We start from the raw sequence: 26,093 nt of genomic DNA, 5'->3' as shown, positions 1-26,093 counted from the left end.
ATTACAATAATTCATGCCAACTCGCATCAATTGCACAAGTTATACCGAACTGGAAAATATCGCTCCTTCATATTTTTATTCTACTCGACTTGGTCAACTTCTGGAAAAATGTGATACTTTTCATCGGAAAATTCGCAATATTTTCACTCTTCCTAACCCTCTACAATTATCTATCAAACATCAAAAATGCGATTTCAGACGTAAATCAAAAACTGGAACTAAAAATTGCAGTCAAAAAACTGAACGAATGTCTCGAACTAATCGACTCTTTTAACTTAATTTTTGGCACTCGTTTATTACTGACAATTTTTGTGCTTTCGTGCCATATGACACTGCAACAAACCCACAACTTATTTGTAAAAGTGTGGACTTGTGCCTCATATACAGTACGTCCCGGAATTAAGTGACCAAATTTAATACCGAATTTCAGGTGCTGTGTTTAATTCTTGTGATACTTTGTAACTCGATTCGGAGCGAATATAAAAAAACGCAAATTATGTGTTATAAAATTTTGGCCAAGGGACCAAAGGAAAGACACCTCTGGTTGATAGTAGAACAAGTCAAGTATCGAAGAGTTGATTTTACAGCTGGTGGCGTTTTCAGAATTGACTACGGGATGGTTTTTTCGATCTACGGGGTCGTTGTTTCGTACCAGATGATTTTTAATTAATTCAAACAAATAAACAGATTTCCTATCTTGACATTTTTAGTAATCTTCCACTTTGCAATTATCAAATATTTGCGCCAAGCGATAAATTATGATAGTTTCTATATATACCGTTCGAAAGCGACCGACAATGACCGACTTTATTACATCACTGTAAGAAGTAACGAGTGTATAGTTCAACCTTTCATACACTTGAAGTACATACAATGTGTTTACAATTTTCTTACGAACCTCGAACATGGTACTTTTTCAAAAATTCGACTCACTTTTTTACACAAAATAATTTCAGATTTTTACAGCAGTGTTTGTGATTTTGTTGTCAATTTTTCTTTTAACAAATCGGAGATACCGGTGGTTTTATATTATTTACAAAACTTTAGGACGCGATGTCCGGTAAGTCATTCATAAACCAGTTTTTTGTTGAACGAGTCAATTAAAAAGCAACTAATTTGCATAAAACGCATGTATGACGGGATATTAATATTCAAATTTGCGGTATCATTAGTGTTACAATGCTGTTAATTAATTTCGCATTTACCAGTCAGTGATTTAAATGCAAATTTAGGAAGTCAGTTCATGTTTAAATAAAAAGATTATATGTTCGTTTCGACATGTCATTGTTTTGTTGTTGTATCTATGATTTGATTTATCTCTGTTTTGACTCGACCCGTACGATAATCCGGTTTATTAAAGAACAAAGTTTATAGAAAAATTTTAAACGTAATAACTTTTAATCAAATTTGAATTGTTCGAAAATACAAGTGTTATCACGGAGATTTAATCGTTGTGTGAAAGTTAATGCATTATTCATCGCGTATCTGAAAAATGCGCCGCAAATATTTCAGTTTCCATTCCTGAAATAATTTTCACGGAAATATTAAAAAAAAAAATTTTAATTCTGTTATCTTTCGATTGATTGTATTCAAATTTATTTATTTATTTTGGTGTAAAAATTTGCAGGGCCGGCATAAGGTTCACGATCTTAAACTTCCAACTATGGCGTTACGAAAAAACCAACCAAACCGTTGCGAAAATTTTCACAAAACTCGTCGCAAAACACCCCCAGAAAGTCGCTTTCTACTTCGAAAGCGAAATTTGGACTTTTGAAGACGTAACTAATCGACAAAACCCAAATCAAGGTTTAATTATAACATAATTTAGGTGGACAAATATAGCAACAAAATCGCCCATTATTTCAAAAATGAAGGTTTTAAAAGGGGCGACGCTGTGGCCCTTGTACTCGAATCTCGCCCCGAATATGTAACACTTTGGCTCGGTTTGGCCAAAATTGGGGTCGTTACGGCCCTGATCAACAGTAATCTCGTTGCCGATCCGTTGGCACACTCGATCCAAGTGGCGGATGCCAAAGCTGTGGTTTATGGATCTGATTTTGCAAAAGGTGCCGCAAAAACTACTTTTTATCCGCAAACGGCACAAAAGTGACAACTTTTATGACTAAATGTCGCAAACAAAAGTTCTACTTTTGTGCCTAAGCATTTTTATTTTTACCACTTTATCTCATATCAAAACTACTAAGTATATGAGATGTTAATGGGTAAATATCTATACTCTTGAAAATGTTTTTAAAAAAAGTATTTCATTCTTTACCAATAATTTATCTTGCGGATAAAACAGTATTATACTATTTGGAGTAAAAGTGAGTTTACGTGACTCAGCTTCCCTTGTACTCCTAATACCACACTCTCCTGTTAACAAAATATTGCAGGAATCAACGATATTTCGGGTAAAATCCCCAAAGTCAAGCTTTACCAATTTGGTAAAAGCGACCAATTGTTGCCAAACTCTGTCGATTTGATAAAAGAATTAGAGAAGGAACAAGACGGACCATTGACTTCCGATATCAAAAGTGGCAAACCTAGAGACAAACTATTATTTATTTTTACATCAGGAACCACAGGCTTGCCCAAAGCTGCAGTGATAACAAATTTAAGGTTTTTCTTCATGGCTTTGGGCATTCGCTACATGGCTGTTATCACCGAAGATGATATTATTTACGACCCTTTGCCACTGTATCACAGTGCTGGGGCCATAGTCGGAGTAGGACAGTGTATCCTAAAAGGCACAACAGTCGTGATACGAAAAAAATTCTCAGCGTCGTATTTCTGGGTCGACTGTATTAAATACAGATGCACGGTATATTTTTAATAAATCGCGTTATTTTTCTTCAAATTTTTTTTAAGGTTGCCCAGTATATCGGCGAAATCTGCCGCTACCTCCTCGCCGCCCACGCCTCCGACGACCGCTCCATCCCCCACCAGGTCACAAAGATGCTCGGAAACGGCCTCCGCCCCCAAATTTGGAACAAATTCGTGACCCGATTTGGCGTAAAAGAAGTTTACGAATTTTACGGCGCCACTGAAGGCAACTCCAACTTAAGTAATCCCCAAATTTGTGTACTTCCCCCATTCAAAATTAAATTTTAGTCAACATTGACAGTAAAGTGGGGGCTGTGGGTTTCGTCCCTCGCTACGCCTCAATTTTCTACCCCGTCACACTGATAAAATGTGACGAGGAGACCGGGGCCCCAATTCGTAACAGCGACGGTTTTTGCCAACGTTGCGATCCGGGCGAGCCCGGAGTTTGCATCGGGATTGTCAATCCGAAGAAAACCGTCAACGATTTCGCCGGTTACGCTGATAAGAAAGCCACCGAGAAAAAACTAATCGAGAATGTGTTCAAAAAAGGCGATCGTTATTTCAATTCTGGCGATATTTTGATCCAGGACGAGTTCGGTTATTACTTTTTTAAGGACAGGACGGGCGATACGTTCAGGTGGAAGGGCGAAAATGTCGCAACTTCGGAAATTGAGGCTGTTATTAGCAATATTGTGGATCTGAGCGATGCCATAGTTTATGGTGTTGAAGTGAGGTTTAAATGACTTAAAATCCGGGATTAAGGCATTGTTTTAGATTCCCGGAACTGAGGGACGGGCTGGAATGGTCGCGATCGTTGACCGGAATAATACTCTCAATATGAAACAGTTTTGTTTAGGTTTGAAAAATAATTTGCCCTCCTATGCGGTGCCAATTTTCGTTAGAGTTATGACCACGGTTCCTATGACAGGGACCTACAAGTTGAAGAAAACTGAACTGCAGAAGGAAGGGTTTAACTTGGAGAAAATCCAAGATAAGTTGTTCTTGTACGATGCCAAAAATGTGGATTATATTGAACTGACCAAGGAGAAATACCATGACATTATGACAGGGAAAGTAAGGCTGTAATTAGTGCAAATTGTGTAGTATTTAAATACAGTTTTGGTTGTTTTATTCTCTTTGTTTTATTTATAATCGAGCGTTAATAAAATCTTTGTTGTGCTCTTTGATAATAGTTTTCGTCTGATTTTTAAAAAAAATCCTACAAAAATAGAATTAAAATAAAACTCAAACTGTGTGTTATTGTCTCCAGAAAATCTAGTGGTAACTGGCCGAATGACGTCATAACCCATGGTCACAGCCATTTTGAAATTCGGTCCTTTCTGCGTGAATAAACTCAGAAACTTTGACCAAAAACGCCACAAATTTCAATATTTCCTTCATTAGTTCGCTCAGAAGCGCGATTTCTTTGAAAATTAAACGCAAAAATTCGAGCTACCCCACCACCACCCTCCACCACTAACCAAATTCTTGTACTCACTTGAAAAACACGGAACCGGGACTCCCTTCAAGACCAACCACTCAACAAACACACAGTGAAAGTCTTTCACACTTTTGCCTGATCATTTGCACGATTTAACACCGTTTTATCTTGAGTTGAAATTTGCAAAAGCGGCCACCATTAGTTTATTCAGCCGCCAATTGTTTCACTACCAACATTACGACCAATAAAACACTAAACGTCAGGACGCCAAATTCAAATTTATTTTTGCACAAAACAATTACAATTCACCAGTTCGTATAATCTTTAAAAGACCTTCAATATTGTTATTCTTGATAGCGGCCCGGCAATGATTGATCATAGTGGACGAATTGGGCCCAACCCTCAAACGTGACGCCCTTTGAATAATCGAATTGATATTTTTCATAGTCTCCAAACCCTCGTTGTAGTTCTGTAAGCGAATGTTGTAACTACTGATCAATTCCTTATTGACTCGGTCGAGCTCCACGTAATATTTGGCCATTTCGTCTCTAAAAACTCGAATTAAAATTGGAATTTAACAATTGGCATTACATGTCATTGATTCGGCAATCTTCGGCCCGGATGACCAACCCCCGAATCAAGCCGATCCGATCAGCCACGTCCGTCCCTAACCTCAACCTCGCGTCCTGTATCTCCCCCAACTTCTCCATACAAATCTTTAAAGTGTCTTCCTGCTTCGGAAACGAAACTTTCGACTCCAGACTTTCAATTTTGAGAAAAGTGGCCAGTGATTGTACCAAATCGGCAGCAAGTGCCATGTTTTCCGTAAAGAACAGGGTTTTCCCCGAGGCGTCAAACGACAAAGTGAGCACGGACGCGTCCCTGAGACACTTTAAGTGCAATTTGAGACTCGTCCCGTCCGCCTCTATGTCATTAGGGAAGAGAAAGTTCTGGTTAAGCCACATGCAAATTCTTTGAAGGCGGTCATTGATTTTAAATTCGACGAAACTGTCATACGGGGGTGACGCTGTTAGAAGAGCGTACATGGAAAAGCGGGGGAGTTGACGGGTGATTTCGAAAACGTGGAACTGGACACTGTTTGGATAACCAACTAAAGCCTCCAAATTTTTTAAATTAAAACAAAAGGTAGGCAACCAATTATACTTACTTTAATATGGATATCGACTGGCGTATCCCGGGGGATGTACAAAGGTATTAAAATATCAGAACTTAACTTGTTCTGGGGCGGGTGCACAACATGTGTTTCCCCCTTGAAAATCCCTTCGGCGAAAATTAACACCGCTTTGATTATTGTTGTATTGTTCGTGGAAACGTAAACTTCAACGTGATTCTAAAACAACTAATTATTTTTTGTGATTTTTAATTAACCAATCACATGTTTCGACTTGTCGTCACTCGTGGCAATCCCGATTTGTAGTCTCGTGTTTGCGGGAATCACCCCATTACTTTCGTAACTATCCATTTGATTGTAGGCATTTTCGTTATATTTAGTGTTATTTTCGTAATGTTTTAGCTCCAAACTGAGTGCCTGTTTGCGTGCTAGTAACTCTCTCACTGTGTCTTGCTCCAGCCCAGCCCCAGGGGGCGTGGACAATGATTTAGTGGTGGTGTAACCTCGAACTGAAATTTACATTGGCACCACTGTCGTGTTTTACAAACCTTCGCCTTCACTTGACGCACAAATCGCGTCAGTTTTGCCAACCGACCGGTAATCCCCCTCCACCACCCCCGCAACACCAGAATTCATGGTGTCTTTGAACAGTACTTCCCCGGTTTTAATCGAGCGACAGTCGATTTTACCGTTCGACCAACCCGTGATTAATTGAGTGGAGCCTTGCCCCAACAAATCGTAGCTTTGCATCGAAATTGCGAAATGTTTGGACTAAAAAATATTTTTTTGGGGGTTGAAAAAATAAGCAGTGCCAACCTTGACGCGCCAAAGCCGCACATCCTGGTCGTAAACACCCACAGTTCCGTTTGAGACCGAATAGGCGAACCTGTTTTCCGGAAGTGGTGCCAAACCGGTCACCACTTCCGTTTCCACTTGTTCGTTGATTATTTGGTCGCCTTTGAAGACCCGAATTTTGAAGTCTTCGGAGCTTACCACCAACTTAAAAAAAGACAGTGTTGGCAACTTTGTTTCGTTAAATTTGCGAAATAATACTTCATTGCTTCCGTCTTTATCAAAGTCCATTAGGATTAACGATGTGACCACATCGCCCACAGCGGTCCAAAACACCTCATTCCCTTGATGGTCAAACCCATGTACCGAAGAATTACCCCCAACCATCACAATGGGCATTTTCCCATCCCTGAAACCCCCTAAAGTGATAGCTTTGACCCCATCATGGCACTCTTTGTAAAAAACGTCCTTATTATCATGCACGTGATAGACCAGAATATGGGTCTCACTGCCCACTATGAGCACGTCTTTGTCATCTTCCGGTACCAGAACCCCAGCGGTTAGGGCCGTTATGGTCTGGTTTATGTTCAAAGTGGCGATTTCGCGGTTGGATTCCGACCAAACCACTCGTCCGACGGTGTTGGGGTTTTTGCGATGGGGGCTGTGGATCAGAACCTGATGGGTGTGAGTTTGGGTGTCTTGGGCTGGGTTACCTTGTCGGCGGTGGTCGCAGCAGTGAGACATGGGTGGGTGCCGTCGTATTTACCAATGGTCACAAGGCCTGGCACGATTTTGTGGTTGAGTTCGAGGGTGAAAACGGGACGGATTTGCTTGTCCATGATGGGCGATGGTTGGCTGGGTTACGGCGATACAAACAGTATCGATCGGGGAAAGTACAGAACCAAACAGCGAAAAAGTTTGATTGCAATACCAGACAAATTTTTAAAGATACGTCTTTGCTTTTTTAAAGTTTATTATTCAGTTTTACCAACTTAACTTCAAAGTCAGTTTAATTCATGGCATGCTATTCTGCTGTCTTGTTTGCTCCGAGAATAAAGTAGCGAAATCAATCTCACTGTTTTTTTTCCCAATGGAATGAATTCATAACCACTTATAGTTACGCTCTATAAATTATGTCATGATTGCCATATCAGTCTCCTGGTACCCATTTAGCACCATTACTGTCAAGACGGCAATCTATGCTCGTATTAATAAACAATATTTCCATGTCGCAATAATTTTGTAATTTTTAACCAAATCCAATTGTCCTCAAGCGCGAGAACCATGACATTTACAATCTCTTCATTATTTTTCCCGATTTCTGGGTATTAGGTAAGTCAAGAAAACAAAAATTAGTAAAAATTTTATTCATATTTTTACACATATAAAAATATACGATGATTTAACAGCGAATTAGTATTCACACGTAACATAATAAATGTAATATCGAAGTGACAACGAGCATACGAAGCCACAAAATTGAGTTGTTTCGCTCGTCGCCTCACAATAAATAAAAAAAACAGTTGCGATGAATTTGTCAGAACACATAACATGGCAGTTACGAAGTAAAATGGCAATTTTTCGAACACAATGGCACTTGTTTGATTAAATCTCGTTGCGCAACAGCAACTTGTTCTCGACTTCGGCCCAAGTCCCCAAAACGAACGACTCAATCTCGCACTCGTTCGACCCACGAAGGATGCGGAAATAGCCGTTTTCGCCCCATTCGGGGCCCCAACTGTTGGCCACTTTCTGCAAAAATTTGTCACACAAGAGAAAATTAAACAAACACAGGGGCGTACCCAGTATTTTTTGAGCCCTTCAGGCGAGTACTCCTCGCCCCAGCCCACTATTCGCACCGAGTGGTAGCCGGTTCGGTCGTTGGTCGAGATGGGCGAGTGGCGGTAAATCCCCCGCTTGTAAGTGAAAAAGTCGTGGTAGACCTTCATTGTCGCTGGAAAATTATTAATAATCTTTAATAAAGGCTTATTTGACTGGACTATAAGTTGGCAGTGACATTTATTACCTTGAACAGGGCCGGAATGCAAAATTTCGTACATGATGTCGGTTTCGTTGCCCACTCTGTACGCTGGGGCCACCTTGTATTTCGAGCGGCGGTCAACATTGGTCGGAAGTTGACAGTTGGCAGTAACCAAGTCGCCACGTCTTGGGATTCTGCACTTTTCATTGGTCGCACTGTAGGGGAAGCACTGCTCGTCGACCAATCCGATTTTGCGGATGTAAGACCAGGCCCGGTCCAAATAACCCCCGTTACAGCTCTGTTGGCCTCTTCGGTCACACGAGAGGAGGTGTTGGGCACTTAAAGTTACTTTTTCGCGGCCTTTGGACAGAATTGCAAAGCTATAAAAAAACAAATACAAATATTACCAAAATAAAAATGGGGTAATGGGGGAATTACCGGTCTGACGCCACCGCAGCCGTGGTTATGGCCCAGGAGGAGCCACACCACCCTTGATCCTGTATTTCTGACATCCATCCAGGCCACTTAAATTCCGAATCGAATTCTCTTGGGAGAGAATTTGGGTCGTAAATCCTCCTCACCGGGTTCATGTGCATGACAAAACGCTGCGGTTGGAGAGTCCCTAACCTTAATTTAATCCCTTCTTCCAGCTTATGGCCCCAGAATTTCGAATAATTCGAAGCACTCCATCCATAATTGGCATAATTAGAGTTAATTGCTTCCGTAATCGATGGTTCAATCAAACACTGGTGCTGCTCGCACAACATATCGGCCTGATTCTGGCCCATTTTTTCACACTTACTGTTAAAAAAATCAAGTTATGAAAAAAAAACGATTTTGTTTAACGAGCATAATGTTTGCCAAAACGAGTGAGCGCGGAAAATTATGCGAGTTAAAACATTTCATCTACCCTTGCGGCTAAAGTGCTAGTTTATCTACTCAAAATTTGGTAAAGAAATAATTTAATCTCTGCTACTGAAAAAACAATTTTTACTAGTTTTAGCCACCTACCAGACATTGCAATTCTTCTTAATTTGTTTGTTAAGGGGGTACACTCTCCCTTCGTACGTGCACCCTAGAATGGGGGATGGGGGCTCGGGCGGGGGCGGAAGGCCCTTGCAATGCGTCCAAAAGTCGGGACAACAATCTTCGTTTCGTGTCCGGTTGCAGAAATCGTCACAGTAGCACAATGTACCTTCGGAAATGACTTCGTTATTGCCTGGAATTAGGATTTGGGGCCAATTGGGCTTGGCTGAAGGGGGAATTACCTAAAATAGGCTCGGAACAATCGTCTTGGCGGCCGGGGCAACAGCCCCGCCGTTGGCAGTAAGGGCCCCGGAGATCAGAGTAGTCGCTGAATTGGGCGGTGGTTAGGGTGAGGAGGGTGAGGGCCACAAGGGGGCAAAGCCAGCTGAAGGAGGCCATCTAAAATTATCATTCGCTTGTGTGAAAGTTTGCCTGATAACTCAAAATCTATTGATAGTAGAGGAAAATTAATTACATTTTCGGAATCCTCGGATAATTTTGCATAAGAAAAATGTAACTTTGATCCAATAAATTGAATACTGTGGCTTTGAAACATTATAGTTTTCTGACCAGATCATTTGGCGAGTTGAGAAAAATGAGATATTCTGACCGATATCTCAAAAACTATGAGGGCTGGCTAAAAATTGGTTACATATTCGGAATCCTTGGACAATTTTGCATAAGAAAAATATAATTTCGGTGTCATAAGTTGAATTTTGTGGTCTTGAGACATCATGGTTCTAACACATGACCAAAAATTTTTAGAAAAAAAGTGCGAAATTTTTGCCCGCATCTCGAAACCCAGAAATAATGAGTTAAAACTTATGAGTACATTAAACAGTGTAGCCAACCTAGTTTAAAATCTCATGCCGCTGTTTTGAAATTTTTTCTGCTACTAAAAGTGGCGAACTAGAACTATAAAATTTGAAAGAAAAATGTATCAGTCACGAAGGAAAGCTTGGAGAAAAGCATTTCACGTTCCGAGAGAAAGGAAGCCCGTTATTGGCTTGATGGTTTAATAGGAGGTTTAATATTTCACCTCGAGAAACGCTGCTTTGTTGGTTTTCTTGCAAAAAATCAGTTATTTGCCATCACAATGGAGACAGAACGTGCTAATAAAATTACACAAGCGCTTTAAATCTTGAATCAAGAGTACAAAACGCGCTAATTAAGTCATTTACCGATGTTGTAACCGCCATAAATGATGTCACTTCGTTCATTGAAACAATAATTGTGTACATTTTTCGACAACAAATAAATCTCTATTATTTTTCCATTATTTGACCTGGTTTGATAAATGCAAATTGCCATCAGCCATGACATAGGTGTCACTCCAAGGCCAGAAGTCTCACTTTGCTATCATCGAGTCTTTGAACTTTCGTGATAAAAATCCGCAAACACGGGCATAAATTGCATGGAGAAAATAGGACATTGCAATAATTTTTTAAACGCTGGCATTGAGAGCAAACAGCCTGTTTTGACGGCACCCACACCTACGCCAGGTGTGCATTTGAAATTAATTATTAAAATTCCTAACGAATTACATTGTCCAAAACACGTGTTGGCTGCTGTAAACAGGAGCGGAGAATGTCAAGTGACGTGACAACAAGACACTGAGTTCAGGACTATTTTTGAACATCCAAACTGCATCACGAATGAATCGAATATATAATAACATATCACAAATATGATCTCATATTTGAAATCCTTGCACAATTTTGAATAGAAAAATTCAAAATTCGGTTTAAGTCGTCGATTTCTGTGACCCTGAAAAATGATAAATCTAGCACTTGACCGGACATTATTTGGCGACTTCCAAAAGTGACACATTGTGCCCGATATCTCACAAACTGTTAAAAACAGATAGAAACTGATCACATATTTAAAATCTTTGGACGATTTTACATGGAAAAAAGTTACTTTTTGTCCAAATTGTCCATTTCTGTAACCTTGGTAAGTTAAAATATTAGCACAGGACCAGGAACAATTTGGGGCTAAAGATTAATAATTTGAGGCTGATAACATGGAAATTATTGAAAACAGGTAAAAACTGATTACATATTCGAAATCCTTGGAAAATTTTGCATAGAAAAAAGTTACTTTTTATCCAAATTGTCCATTTCTGTGACCTTGGTAAATTAAAATATTAACACGCAACCAGGGACAATTTGATGACTTAAAAAGTAATAAATTGAGGCCGATAACTTAAAAATTATTATAAGTAGGTGAAAATTGACCACATATTCAAAATTTTTGGACAATCTTGTATAGAAAAGCGCTATCTTTTGTCCAAATTGTTGATTTTTTTGACCTTGGAAAATTAAACTATTAGGTGATTTGAAGACTTTACGAAAGTGATAACTTATGGCCGATAAATAAAAAATTATTAAAAGGAGGTGGAAGCTGACCAAATATTCGATATCCTTGGACAATTTTGCATAAAAAAAGCTACTTTTTACAAATTGTCAAGATTTTAAAAAATTGATAAATTGTGGCCGATATCTCAGAAATCACTAGAAATAAATGGAAACCAATCACATATTTTGAATCCTCATAGAATTTTGTATAATTCTGATCGAATTATTTGCTTATTTATACAGAAATATTTGGTCGCGATTATTTTTTTAAACAAAATTTCCTCTCCAGTCCACGTGTGGCCGTCCAAAGTGCGGCCATAGATCACGTCAGCTGTCAAATGATGCTTGTATCATTATCCTGACCTAAAACTTTTAATTACGATCCACTTTTTCTCTCATTGAAGCTGTTTAAATTTTTTTCGTGACGTCACGCCTCAACATGCAATAAATCACAACTTAATAACGTCCTGTTTTATTTGCGTCCGTTACCGAATTGTTTGTGTTCATTTCCAAAAAAGGTGCGAGTGCATAGGAAAAAATTTAGGTTAAAAAATAACACACGCCTATCGAAAATAAACTTGTTGAATTAAAGATGCTTCACCAATACTTCGAGATAATTTACGGCGGTTTAAAAATAACAAGCGGTGGTAAAAATAAATGAGGCTTTTTCGAAAATCGATTGTTTAGATTCAGCTCGTATCAAGGTTGCGATTCTAACAAATGTCAACAATAAATCGAGCCAAATTTAAGTGTTATCTAATAGATGCGCTTGTTGACCTCACACTGCAATTAGCAAAATGGCAAATAAGCGACGAAAAGATAGGTCAGGTTTAAAAATGATTTATTTTGAGAAGATGAAACAGTTGCGAATTTAAATATACAACATTTATTTCACACTTTCTGGTCCATTGAGGCAGTGGCGTCACGTACAAGTCGTAAATATGTCACTGGCCATTCCGAGTTATTAGCTTCAAATGGCTAGAAATAATTAGAAATATTAATTTTGTCGTAAATATGACAGGCTTTGATTAATTGGACATCGGCTTAAAACCACGGTTAAAAATAAAGCTGTGTCATTAATTAGGAAAATATTAATTAAAAGTAATAGCCCGCAATTTGTCATAACGTTTAATTAGTCTTGTGTTTGTGTAAAAATATCTCTATTACAATAATAATAAAAAAAATAACAACTTGAGTGTTTTACAAAAACGTTTAACTAGAAACGTTTATATTATGAATATTTCGCCAACTGTTGCTTTTTTAACAGTAAAGAAGAAAATATAAAAAATAGTTCTGTTAAAAAAAATAACCGAAAAATAATTAGCCGCCACTGAAGCAAAACTTTTTTCTAATAATTTTTTAAAATACGTGGCCAATTATTTTAATCTTCTATCGGTAGCATTGAAAAATATTAATAATAAATAAATGAAAGTAAAAATAATAATAATAAACAGTAATACAGTGGGATTATTGTAAAAAAATGTGAACAGGGAATGCAAATACTGGGCCACAAAAATACCATTTGATAAATAAATATTTATCGAATTTTTTAAATGTTAAAGTATTCGAAGCTCGCTCGGTGAAGCACTGAAGAATTTTCCAATTATGCAAACGAGTGATGCAACCTTTATTTGTAAATAATGATTTTATTAATTGCATTTTGCACAGTCGAGCAATAAAATGCGATTACTGGCGCTTTTGCGTCGCGAAAAAAATTTCAACCACAGTTTCCCCAAATTGGAGCGGATGTGGTTAAGTTACACAATAGTCCATCTTAAAAATATTTTTAATCGCAGGAAATTTCGAAAACAATGACGTGAATTTAACGATTTTGTTGATTTTTCATCGCCCTTGCAATATTTCAAGCCACTACAATTGCTGACGGTTTACGGCCATCTCAACAGACACATAAACATGTATTTAGTAAATAAACGCATTTAATTGTCTAAATTGACGACGGTAATAGAAAAAAATCAAAGCTCGAGCCATAAACCTCAAATCGCGTTAATGACACGAATATTTTGTTACGACTTATTATATTATTTCTATAAATACGAAATGGCCCAACTGTCGGAAAATCGGCGAAATAAATAATTTATAAGAGGAAATATTCGAGCAATTTGCCAACAAAGCGTTTAATTGAATCGTATTTTTAGCCAACTATCGATTACCTTTATTTATTTATTTTTCGAAAATAGGAGAAGTGATGCAAGGTTGGTTCATTTGGACCGAAATTCTTGTTGGACGAGATAAAATGTCGTTATCCGGTCAACCTGACTCGATAATTCATCAAATGACAACAGTAAACAAAAACGAATATTTGGAGACGCGTTTTAATTTTTTTAATTAAATTTAAACGTCCCGCCTGTTAACAATTGACTTACAATCGGAGCGTCGTCGCCGCCTCGATGCTTGATATCACTGATCTGAAACTTGTCACAGCCAACTACAATCAACAACTGCTGCAAAGTTTGCCGAGATCTAAGGTAATCCCTCCTACTCCGACCATCCCGTATAAAAATAATAATTCTTCGTACTCAGTGTTCAAATAGCACTTATCACGGAAAATATTGTCTCAGTTGAGAGATAAGAAAAATGTGCCACATTTTTAACACTTATTGGAAATTGAGTCAAATTATTTTGGACGAGTGTTAAATTAAACAAGATAAGAAGTGAAACGCGTGTCAAAACAAATGACTCAATTATATTAAATCAATTTACTGCTGCTGAAACAATGCATCTGATAATAAGGCGAGAAATGCCGTTAGACGAACCGTTATTACCAATATTTCGTAAAAATTTGATCAAGCGAACGGTTGTAATAAATTCCCGGCTTGATTATTTTTTATCAAACACTCTGTATAACAAACACAAATAAAATAATACCAAACGAAAGGGCAAAGCCTTCTCTACCAGTGTGTCAAATTTGAGTCTTCTATTGTTAATAATAAGTGTGCTACAGGAATTTAAGAAAAAGTATGTTTTTTTTCAAAAATTTTCAAAAATTATATGGCAACGTTGCATCGACAAAAATAATAAAAAATAAAAATACGTAGGTTGTCTGATTACTTAGGGACGTACTTTAAGTCCAAATTTAACAACCAGTTGAATTTATTAATTATTTTTAATATACAGGGTTAGTCTACCAAATGTATATTTTTACTATATCTCGAAAACTATTAATTGAGTTTGTCGTCAATATTATCATATTTCTAATTTTATTAATATTAATACTTATTGATAATTAATTAATTTTAATTAGGAGGATGGGTAGGATAATAAAAAAAATATACAAAGAGAAAAACAATCAGTATCTAATAGCAAACGCTGAATTCGGTGAAAGATATGTATTTTTAACAGACTCACCCTGTAGAATTGATACAGTTAAGTTTTTTTTTAATACAGGGTGTATGAAAAATTAGCAAAACAGCTCGTTTTTTCTGTTATTTTTGGCACACCCTGAATGAATTATTGAGACAGTGCTACCACTGTTGAAAAGTAAAATTATTAGCAAGTGGAATTAGAACGCTGATTCAATGCTGGTGTGCCAACATATGGAATAAATTTGCGATAAAGCGAAAAAATATCGACTTTGAAATAAAACATAACTCCGCGTCTTGATGAGGCTTTTAAATAAAACATGACGCGATTTTTTCGCGGTTTTGACCTACCTGTTGTTTCCAAAATTAAATTGGACGCAAGTCCTGTTGTTAAAATCTTTGCTGCATTACTCACGACTTTCATACGTTTCTAAAATTATCCCGGATTATTTAAAAAGGAAAAACGAAAGTAATTGGGGTTGAGTATTATTGGCGCGATATTTTTATCCGATGATTTATTCGATTTTTCGCAAACTTTAAATAAGATTTTGAGAAAATTAATTAACCGTAAATACTGAAAACTAAACAATAAGTCAAGAGCCGACGACAGAATTAATTAAAACGTTCCTGTCTGATTTATCGATAATTTCAAAACGCCTCAAGGAAGCCATCAATCCGTATACAGGGTGTTAGAAATTCTGACCGGTGCTATTTTGCATTCGGATTGTTTATTTGTGTTCGGATAGCCCTGAAAATAAAAAGTGTATTTATTTAATTCGCACATTTCGCAATCTCTGACCTAATCCTTGCATTTTTACGCGAAAATGACGAAATAAATATTTGCAAGCCACGACCAAAAAAAGGAAATTCGCGCATATATTCTCATATTTGGTCGCCTCACAAGGTTAGAATAACTAATAAATTAATAATAAGTAAGAAATTCTTCTGGGAAAAATCGCTTATCTCTTGCCTACTCCACTTTATTTTATTACCGCCGTGATAACTGTCACAATTTGCAGTTGTTGCATGTTTCCGATTATTATCTTTGTTGAGGATAAAACCATAAAACAGAGAACCGATAAAAATCGGAATCAATCGTACATTTATTTCTGAAATAATGCGTTTAACATTCCGAATAACGGATTTGTGCAATGGGAAAAGCAAATGTTGTTTGCACATTGCGGAATATTTTTATTAAAACGTCGTATATTGTTTTGTTTTGGCTGGGGACGGGTCAAGACTTGTGGAATGTACTCGGATTGAATGATATTCGGTTTATTAATAATGACGACACTTGATCAGCGAATTGGGACAGTTCTGATAAATAAAATCGCATCAATTATCGGGTAAAAAAAGTTCGCTTGATGAGCGAATTCATTGCCCAAAAATTTAGATGTGACTTTGAGAATTAATATTTTTATCGTTGTGTTAGAAAAATTGTGGAGAATTTTTTTCTGGGATTATACAAAATTGTGTTTTTACTTGTAGTTTTGATAAAAACTGTAAGTCTGACATCATATTCTCCAATTAGGCCATTAGTAAATACTTGGAATAAATTATATAGTTTAAAAAATATAATTTATAGCCAGCACTATGTTTATTTCAACGCTAGTTCATCATTAATATTATTAATAATATTTTTATATCTGACATCAGCACTCAATAAATCATAAACAGACAAAAAGCTTGGCAAAACGTAATTTATTTTTAACACCTGTCGTTACAAATGAATAAATATAAAAATAAGTAAGTTATTTAGAATTTTGGAGGTGCATTTCCGTGTTTTTCTTTATCTTCTAAACCACCACTCGTTTTGAATCCAGATTTTTCCAACTTCTCCTGTCTTCCGAGATTTACATTCTCTGGACGTCGCAATTTTTGACCGAATCTGTGAAATTGTCTGGCGTCATTTCTTTCCTCAGTCCGTCTTTGTAATTTTTCGTGTTGTTCGTTCAGAAATTCTGGATTAAATCTATGGCGAGCATCACTTTCTTCAATTTTACTTCTTCTGTCGTCTGTACTTCTCTCTAGATTAGCTTCTTCTGGACGCTGCATTCTTCCTTTTTGTCTTTTTTCAATTCTGTTGTGATTTTTTCTTCCTAATTTTTCGGCTTGATCTGTTGGAAACTTGAATTTGTGAGGATCATTACGAGCTAATCTGTCGTTTAAACCAGTTCTACGTGAATTAATTTCATTAAATCTTTTGTTAAGTTCTGTGTTCAGACCAAATCTTCTGGATCTAGGATTGTTGTCCCTGAAATGTTCTTCTAATCTTGATGCTTCATTTAAGAAACGGCTTCTTATGTTTTCTTTATCAATTTTTCCTCGATTTACATTTTCTGGGCGATGCAATTTTTGACCACATCTGTGTGGTTGTCTGTCGTCGATTCTTTCTTCAGTCCCTCTTTGTAATTTTTCACTTTGTTTATTCATAAATTTGTGGCGAGCATCACTTTCCTCAATTTTACTTCTTCTGTCTTCTGTATTTCTCTCTTGATTTGCATTTTTTGGACGATGCATTTTTATGTGCCTGTCATCAAATCTTTCTTCATTTTTTCCTCCGTTTTCTCCGTCACGTTTATTCAGACCATCACGAGACAATAAGTTTTCGTCTAAACCAATTTTACGACCCCATTTCCTTTGAAGATTTTCTTCATTCTCTGGTGAAAACCGTGAACCCAACTTTAATTGTTCATCAAAATTTTCATCAGTTTCTAGTTTTCTTACGTTCTCCGCTTCGAAAAAACCTGGATTGTTATTTTTTGAATTGTTACGTCTTATATCTAAAAAACACAAGTAAATTAATATAAAAATAAATAATTTGTGTGGAGGTATTACCTTCAGTTTTGACGCTGAGGACCAAGGCCCAAAATAGCACAGATTGCTTTAATAACTTAACCATCTTCAAGAAATGATTAGACAACGTTATTTTCTGAATTATTGTCTCGATTTTAATGCTTTATATAGTCAAAATGTGGCTGTTTGAGATAAAAATGTGCAGGTGAGTAGCAAATAGGAAAAGAATTCGTGGCCACATATTACAGGCAATTTTTGAATTCTAAAAATATCAAGCGCTCAATTAATCTATTTTACAAATGACAAATCGAGATTGTATTGTCTGTATTTTTGTCTTTGGTGTGTTTCCACGCCTTTTCATTACATTTATAAATTCATTACTGTTACGAGTATATATTTTTATTTTTATTTCTTATTAGGCAATCGACTTCATTTACATTTGTGGCCAGTTTTTTGCTTGATATTGGAGAAATAGTTATTTGTATTAAAATTAATTGCACAACTTTATACAAATTTACAAAAGTACGTCATTATTAAAAACCGGCCACGGATCTTTATTTCATTTGCCCAAGTCAAACAGATTATTATCTAATTAGATTATTTGATAAGAATTTAGACGATAAAATATGACACGTTTAGATAAAAACATGTAAATATTTTTCTCAAACGTTGAAAAACACAGCAAAACCGAAATTTAAAAGAAACCCAAAATGGACCGGCGCATCCACCATTTTTACCAAAAATTTGGAAACTATACTTTCGTGTTATTTGAATCACAAATACGCTTAAATTACAGAAAAGTGTACTTAAAAAATAGTTATAAGTTACTTTCATAAAGTTTTTATTAATTCGTTCATAAACAAACAATTTTTTATGTTAACGTAGGCAGCCAACAATATGCCCACTTCCGGTCGATAAAGTCGCGTCCTTTAACCACACCGCGCTTTCCAATATGGCAGTTGTATTCATCGGTCACGTTTATTATGTTATAGTGCTAAACTTTAACACCCGCACAACCTAACAACAATCCACTCTTATCACAACCACCCATCGCTCCGAGTGATCGTAAGTACCATAAAATAACCCCAGAACCCATTTACAAAAAAGTGGGAAATTCCCCAGACGGCCGAAGACCCCGCTCACATGTTCCGTCTAAGCCGCGAAAGTGACTCATTCCGGAAAATCGCGTGATTTTCCCAACAAATATCGATTCTTGTGCAAGATTTTCTAATCTTTGTTGTTTTGTTCGCAGGTATTTGGACCATGGCGTCATTAGTGAACGGTGAGTTAATTCCGTTTATTTTCGAAAAGGCGGCTATTTTTATTCAATTGTTTTTAACGCAACCTATAAACAATTTAATGAGGGGATAACACGCGTCACCGGCGAAAAATCAAAATATTTGTTTTGTAACGCAAGTTAGACGCAATTAGGGTTTTCATTGATTTAGTTTAATCCAGTGAGATAGCGTGATTGTTGCTAATCGTTTTTAAACAATTGACTTGGACAGATGACATTATTATCGTTTAATTAAGTTAAGACGTACGTCCCATCTGGGCCCAAATTTGGGCCGGATGTTTTTATCAATGATAAAAATTGCAAATGTTTGCGTTGGTGATAATATCGCATTCAGATTTGCGTCTGTTCTGGCAAATATTTGAAAATTAGTAAATTTGTTCAAAAATGTGTCTCTAGGGAAGTAAAATTTTCCGAGATGTTTGTAAACCTGTTGTAATAAGATAACATTAATGTCTTCCCACTGGGTCATTTCTATTAAAACAGGTTCTATTTGAAATTCTTCCAGAACATCAAGGAGGCCGTCTAAATAAAAAGTAACCGTGATAAAGTCACGTCTTTGATTGTTTCGTTAATATACTAATTAACAAATTTTTTGACCGGTTTAACACATAAAACATTAATTATTTGCCAGGTGTCAAAATTTTGACACAATTTCAAGATCCTTTGTAAACTAGGCTTTCATGTCAAATTTGACTTTTTGAAACGTCAAAAGTGACAAGTTGTCTGAGGTTATCTAAGGGCGGTTTTACATTAAATGACCTTGCTGTCCCATAAAACTTAATAAATTCTAATAAAAATTACATTAAACGCAAATGTTTGAATGCCAAGAAAAAAATTCCGTTCTTTTAAACATTATTTTTAACATCGATTCTTATTTTGTAACTGTTATTGGAAAATTTTGTCTTATTAGAGTATTTTCAGTTAAAAATAACGTCATTATTCTTGTAATTAAGTGGTTTTACCGCGTTTTTTAACGAAGTTTAGCAAAAAAAGCCAAAACAACGAGCTGATTTCTATCTAATTTGGTAATTTTTTGACGATTTACTGAATTGTTACTTAGTTATTTTTTACCTTAGAAGAGAGACACATTTTCTAGAGGAGTAAAACTTTCCGAGATGTTTGTTTGTAAACCTGTTATACATTAGATAACATAAATGTCTTCCCGCTGGGTCATTCTATTAAAACAGGTTGTATTTGAAATTCTTCCAGAGTATCAAGGAGGCCGTCTAAATAAAAATTAGCTGTGATAAAGTTCGTTAATATACTAATTAATAAAAAATTTTGACTTTTTTTTAAGCAAAAATAACATGAATTATTTGTCGTGGCAGCTTGCCAACAGGTGTCAAAATTTTGACACATCTGAAGATCTTTTGTAAACCAGGCTTTAATGGCAAATTTGACTTTTCGTAACGTCATTATTATTCATTCAATTAAAAGCTGTTTGCAAAAAAAAATCAAAAAAAAAAACGGGCCATCATTTTCTATCCAAAATGCGAAAGAAACTGAAGTGTCCAATAATTTTTTACCTGAGAGCTCAGGTAGTTGAAAGGCGACCTTTCACTTCTTTATGGAAAAATTCATCGAATTCGCTTCCGCCCAAAATCAGTTGTTTATATTTTTTCACCTGTCGAAACGTGACCTTGTAAATCCGAAGGACGATCGATGTATTGCGTCGTTTAACTATTTCAAGGTCACGTTTCTTGATATCGTACCAGACGCAGGTATCGATTTCGGAGACAAAGAGGAAACGTTTGTGCACCTGATGCAACTTAAGGTTAACTAGGGGTGAAAATTCGGAGGTCATGCCACCAACCCTGTTAATAATTCAAATGCAAAAAAATCGATTAGTATTGTGATCCTTTGTAGTTTCCTCTCATGCATGCACCTTTAAAGCTTCGTACCACCGTGGAATATTGCCTCAGTTTTTTTATGACTGCTTACGATAAGTGTTGCTATTTTTTTTTTCAAGGTGAGTGCTTTATTGCAGAAAAATTCAGTGATAACCGCAAGTCAAACAATTGAATGCGACAGCATGTGTGAGCCACTCTTTATTCAATTACTTTAAATTGGTATTAAATTTCTTCTAGAACGTTGCTATTCATAAATTAACAACAATTCACAAAATTTCTTGCTATTTATCGTGTCACGTGTATTTTGAAGGCTAACAAATCGCTAACCGGCTTAGAATCCCGCACTAATCGGATAATATTTGTAACAGATCACTTGCTTTGCGACCTTCTCACTTCCATTTAATGCAAAATAAACCAAATGTGCATAATTTTAATTAACTTGGGTCATTGCATACAAACCTTGGCGATTGTGGTTTTGAGAAAAAACGGCTTGTTTGTACAATAGTTCTAATGCGTCGAGAAAAATCGAAAAACGAAACCTGTTTTTAATTTTTGATCACAATGAATTATTAATGGACAATCGAAAAAATAACCTTCATGGGTCGACTACACCACGTGGAGATGTTTTAATCAGGGCTTTGTAATTAAACACTAATTTACAACCAATAATTAACTTTCACTTGCGTTTGTTTCATTTGAATTGCAAATAAATTTCGTTTTTTTTTAATCTGGCCGGTTTGACAGTCATCATGACTGTTTTATCGATTTTAACTAAGTGGCTCTTACATAAAACAATTGCAATTGTTTGCCTACTTGCGATAATCTATTTTCGTACTTGTACATTCGAAAAAGCAAAATTTTTCGCAATAAACAGTGTAGTACATAAAATGTATATTTTTTTACTTAAAAACTGAAATGTGTCATACGTACTAATTATACAGGGTTAGTCTACAAAAAGTACATTTTTACTATACATAACTCAAATACTAATAATCGCACAGAATTCAGCGTTTGCTATGATGTAGAGAAAAATATCAAGTATTTTGTAGCAAACGCTGATTTCTATGCGACTATTATAGATATAGTAGAGATACAGAGAACATTGTAAAAAATAATTACGGTAGTTAGCCCGTATATAGTAAAAAATTGCAAAATTATGGGCTGTAATCTATCATTTTGCGTTTCAGTGAAACTGAAGTCGTAAGTTTGATAAATTGAGAAGTTTGCTAATAATAAAAAAAATATAATTATAGTAATGTTTTGATAAAATAAGTCATTGTTCATCAGTAACAACCTTTAAATCAACGCAAAACCCATCAAGTCAAACAGATCGTCTTATGGATTTTCCGACAATTGTGTTTTTTTTTTCGGCGGATTATTTGGTGGATTATTCAAAAGGCTGTTCAATGCAGGCCATTTCGTAATCTAGCGCCTCTTGCTCGTCGGGTCATCGGACGCGATCGATCCGTGCATTTCTCGACCTTGACGTTTGCTCAATTTCGAAAAACCTCCTTCCAGGTCATTCCACTCAGCCCGGGGAAATGCGAAACCACCCCGAGGACGAGTCCGAATTCCAACTGGAGTTCACCGACGACATCCACAAGACGCATATGTTGGCCTCCCTCAACACCATGCGAAAAAATCGTCACTTTTGTGACGTCATTCTTCACGTATGTGCACTGACTGTAGAACATCACATTTTACGCCGTTTCGGTCAATCGTGTCCAATCATAACAGTTTTGACTCAAATCGAATCACACGATTGACCGGAAGACAAGTAAAAATGTTGGTATTGTTTACGGTCAGTTACACTACTGGGTGCTCTCCTCTCGTCATAATTGAATTTTATTGACCAGTAGTGAGTAGCTTTTAAGTCTTTTTTCATACTAGGAGTAGTTAAAGCTTTGCCGTTAGTTCGTTATGAGATTTTCTTACAGAAACGATCGTTTTGTAGGTAAAAATTTTAACTAGAATCGTTTTTTATTGTCGTTCTTTGCACGAAGAACGTTTTAATGTTTTCTGTTTTTACAGAACAGTAGAGAATGGGTGACGGTAATTCCTATTTTATTTCTTTGAATTATTTTTTTTTTCCAAAACTCATTTTTTTAAACAAAACTAATAAATCGAACAACACAAGTACGGTTCTGGTGCTATAATATTTGGTTTTTTCTTTTGTATAGGTTGGCAATACCGAAGTTCATGCTCATAGAGCTGTACTAGCGAGTGCTTCACCCTATCTCGCCGAACTTTTTGCCAACGATCAAGCGCAAAATCCCCTAGAAAATGTGGTCACGTTTAAATTGAACGGAGGGTTTAATAAAGACGCCTTGAGGATCCTGGTCGACTATGCATACACAGGCCAACTCGACGTCAAGTATAACCAGGTAAGAACAGTTGACGACACTGTTTTAATATCATCAAAAAATAGAAAAGTGCTGTACTTGTTTATTGTTTAAAATTAAATTTCTTCAAAGAATATATTGTTTTTTTTAAGTAAGCCTCAAAAAAATCGTAAACTTCAAAAAACATCTTTTATTGAAATTTCTTTGAATTTTTTTTATTGACAACTGTGAATTATTCAAAGTTACCAAATTATCCTCTTAGGTCAAGGCGGTTTTCCTAGCCGCCAACCACCTAAAGATGGACCGCGTGACCCGAACATGCGCCCAACATTTAATAAAACACCTCTCTGTGGAAAATTGCATTGAAATCCGTTCCTTGCCTGGCATTGCCCGCAACAAGGAATTTATCCAACAAGTGGACGCATTTATCGCTAAAGAAGTAAGTCCCGAATCAATCGTTATTTTTTTTACATTTTATCACTTCCAGTTTGATAAAATTTGCAAAAATAACGATGTCCTCAACTTGCATTGCGCCAAAATCGAGGTTTTGAACCAATCACGCGAAGAAATGTCTCTAGTGAACCAAAATTCACTTTGTCGCCTGGTCTTGGAATGGATCAAACGCCAAGTGGGCGAAGAATCAATTAGTGTTGAAATGTTGTCCGATAAAACCTTCATGTTGTATCTAGCAATCGATAATTCGCTACAAGATTGCTCAAGTCTTCCGACTGGCGACATAAGCGATACGGAAATCGTCCAAGACTATAAAAAAATGTCCCTGAAAAACAACAACACGAACGCTAAATCGAAACGCAAATGTTTGGGCCAGCCGTCAAAACCTCGCGTTCTGATCTACAATCGCGAAATTGGCGAAGAGATCGAACTCGAAGGCGAACCCGATTGGAATTTAATCGCTTCGGAAAAAGTAGGCGAGCATAGTTTTCTCGCATTGGTAACACTGGGTGGCAGGTTGTCAACACTGTCGATTCAGTTGCGTTTGAACACACCTTCGACACCGTCACCTGTGCAAACTCCAGATTCGAGTCGGCCAGCAAGTGAGGAAAAGCCGGACCTGTACTGCGCCCTTGCTAACATGTCGTGCCCGCGATGCTCAGTCGGGTGTGCAAATTTCCTTAATACGCTCCTGGTGTGCGGTAAGTTATTTTTTGTCGAAGTAATTAGTGTTAAAATTGGTCGTTAGGTGGCTACGACCGTACTGAGTGTCTCCGTACTGTTGAACAATACATTCCTGAGACTAACACTTGGAAGGCTTTGCCTTCAATGAGGGAGAATAGAGGGCGCTTTAAAATCGCAGTAGTGAACGATAAAGTCTACGCTATTGGTGGGAGTAACGGCACTACTGAGCTGGATTCGGTTGAAATGCTCGACTTGTCATTGGATAAGTGGGTCAAAATGCCTAAATTACCATTGGCTAGGAGTAATATGGGGGTGTGTCATCTGGACGGTTTGATTTATTGTATTGGGGGATGGAATGGTCAAGTTGGTATTAAGCAGTGTGATGTTTTCGATCCTGTTGCGTCCGAGTGGAGCTCCATTGCCTCTTTAAACACCGGTAAGTAATAAAGTTGGCTTGTGACTGAAATTAAATTGGCAACACTGACTGCCAAAATTAAAAAAAATTACCAGATCGTGGTAAAAAAGCTACTAGACTTGAAAAAAAAATAAACTTGGCACCTTAGATCAGTATTGCCAAATTAGTTGGTATCAAGTTTGCCAACTGGAAATAAATCTAATTGTGTAAAACAGGGCGATATCAAGCGGGCGTGACATCGTACAACAAACTTGTCTACGCCATCGGCGGCTGCGATGCCTGGAATTGCCTCAATTCGGTCGAAGTCTACAATCCGGAGGAAAACACTTGGAGTGGCATCAAACCGATAATTACAGCGCGTCGTGGTTGCGGCGTTGCCGTTTTTAACGACAAGTTGTACGTAGTTGGAGGCTCTGACGGCTCTCATTCCTTGAGTTCGACCGAAATTTTCGATGAAAAAACCCAGACTTGGGTCGTGGGCCCCATTATGACGACACCGCGCGCTAATGTAGATGTCGCCGTGGTCGGCGATCGGCTGTACGCAGTTGGCGGGTTTTCAGGCAAAACGTTTCTGAATACGATCGAGTATTTGGACGCGAAATCGAACGAATGGACGACGTTTGTACCGAAAGGCAGCTGTGAAATGCTCAGGAAAAGTCGGAGTCGGCACAACTCCCGCAGGAGTATGTCCGAGAAAACGGAGAGTGTCGAGAGGCCTTCGGAAAGCTTCGAGTCATAACTAGCATAATTTCATGTCTTTAGAGTAATCATTGTCTCACGCCTAATCAGGTCACTCTCATGTTAATCAAGTGTAATCATTAGGTAAAAAGTATTACTGAAAATACGTCTCACGAATCATTAATTGGGGAAAAAGACTGCATTTGTTTGTGTTCGTGACTAAATTACATAAGCGCAACTTGAAAATTCCAAGTCTGACTGAATGATTCTTGAGGCGGTGCATATAAGTGTTAACACCGAATTATCGTAGATTGTAAAGTATCAACTGATTGCGTTGAATTTCCCTACTTTTATAATTTTAGTCGGTTCGTTTCAAATTTGTACGCAATTTTTTATATGATGGAGAAAAAGAATATATTTTAAATACTCTTTTCCACTGCAATAACAGAAATTATATAAAAATGGAACTTTTAACAATAAAGTAAAGTATTATAAAGACACTACTATAGGTCATGTTACTCTATTTATTAGTAAATAATATAAAGTATGATTGTTATATCTGTAAATGTTTGCAACGGCTGGAGCGCGCCCATTGTGATGGATAATATTGAAATATCTGCATATTTTGCCATATTTGTATAATTGAAGTGGTTATTGGATGAATAAATGTTTTTCTTTTCTAATAAGCAACGCGCCTTTCATTTCA

The 26,093-nt window shown here is 36.8% G+C and overlaps 4 protein-coding genes and 1 long non-coding RNA gene across 7 annotated transcripts; 2 read left to right on the top strand and 3 right to left on the bottom strand.

The window, feature by feature from the left end:
• Positions 1-766: 766 nt before the first annotated feature.
• On the top strand, positions 767-3,954 carry Fatp3 (Fatty acid transport protein 3). The gene is made up of 8 exons (XM_962582.5): positions 767-908; positions 957-1,060; positions 1,628-1,778; positions 1,829-2,066; positions 2,394-2,821; positions 2,869-3,064; positions 3,112-3,551; positions 3,598-3,954. Exons 1-8 carry the CDS (start codon positions 906-908, stop codon positions 3,907-3,909), a joined length of 1,872 nt encoding a protein of 623 aa, XP_967675.1. The 5' UTR covers positions 767-905; the 3' UTR covers positions 3,910-3,954.
• A 569-nt stretch (positions 3,955-4,523) lies between these two features.
• On the bottom strand, positions 4,524-7,163 carry LOC656114 (Bardet-Biedl syndrome 2 protein homolog). The gene is made up of 8 exons (XM_962663.4): positions 6,902-7,163; positions 6,450-6,863; positions 6,213-6,395; positions 5,945-6,167; positions 5,661-5,905; positions 5,433-5,615; positions 4,856-5,382; positions 4,524-4,812 (listed from the first exon to the last, which is right to left on the bottom strand). The coding sequence occupies exons 1-8, from the start codon at positions 7,025-7,027 to the stop codon at positions 4,563-4,565; spliced, it is 2,151 nt and encodes a 716-aa protein (XP_967756.1). The 5' UTR covers positions 7,028-7,163; the 3' UTR covers positions 4,524-4,562.
• A 376-nt stretch (positions 7,164-7,539) lies between these two features.
• Swim (Secreted Wg-interacting molecule) lies at positions 7,540-14,236 on the bottom strand. The gene is made up of 7 exons (XM_008197160.3): positions 13,937-14,236; positions 9,438-9,594; positions 9,181-9,364; positions 8,608-8,970; positions 8,215-8,549; positions 7,991-8,142; positions 7,540-7,940 (listed from the first exon to the last, which is right to left on the bottom strand). The coding sequence occupies exons 2-7, from the start codon at positions 9,592-9,594 to the stop codon at positions 7,794-7,796; spliced, it is 1,338 nt and encodes a 445-aa protein (XP_008195382.1). The 5' UTR covers positions 13,937-14,236; the 3' UTR covers positions 7,540-7,793.
• A 2,321-nt stretch (positions 14,237-16,557) lies between these two features.
• On the bottom strand, positions 16,558-18,557 carry LOC107398182 (uncharacterized). Its single transcript, XR_010333556.1, has 2 exons — positions 17,711-18,557; positions 16,558-17,655 (listed from the first exon to the last, which is right to left on the bottom strand). It is a non-coding gene; the product is annotated as an uncharacterized LOC107398182 (long non-coding RNA).
• A 38-nt stretch (positions 18,558-18,595) lies between these two features.
• LOC656281 (influenza virus NS1A-binding protein) lies at positions 18,596-26,077 on the top strand. 3 transcript variants are annotated; one of them, XM_962822.5, is made up of 8 exons: positions 18,596-18,733; positions 18,921-18,950; positions 22,334-22,485; positions 22,996-23,199; positions 23,420-23,596; positions 23,645-24,311; positions 24,359-24,730; positions 24,925-26,077. In XM_962822.5, the coding sequence occupies exons 2-8, from the start codon at positions 18,932-18,934 to the stop codon at positions 25,446-25,448; spliced, it is 2,115 nt and encodes a 704-aa protein (XP_967915.2). In that variant the 5' UTR covers positions 18,596-18,733; positions 18,921-18,931; the 3' UTR covers positions 25,449-26,077. The 3 variants fall into 3 exon arrangements, with proteins under 3 accessions (XP_967915.2, XP_064211848.1, XP_064211849.1); XM_064355778.1 differs by lacking the exons at positions 18,596-18,733; positions 18,921-18,950 and adding an exon at positions 20,748-20,934; XM_064355779.1 differs by lacking the exons at positions 18,596-18,733; positions 18,921-18,950 and having other exon boundaries at positions 22,343-22,673.
• The last annotated feature ends 16 nt before the right edge of the window (positions 26,078-26,093 follow it).

Source organism: Tribolium castaneum, chromosome 3 (assembly GCF_031307605.1).
Source record: "Tribolium castaneum strain GA2 chromosome 3, icTriCast1.1, whole genome shotgun sequence".
In the NCBI taxonomy this organism is placed as follows: Eukaryota; Metazoa; Arthropoda; class Insecta; order Coleoptera; family Tenebrionidae; genus Tribolium; species Tribolium castaneum.
The sequence above is the reverse complement of the archived record's forward strand: the minus strand, read 5'-3'. Positions and strand labels throughout refer to the sequence as shown.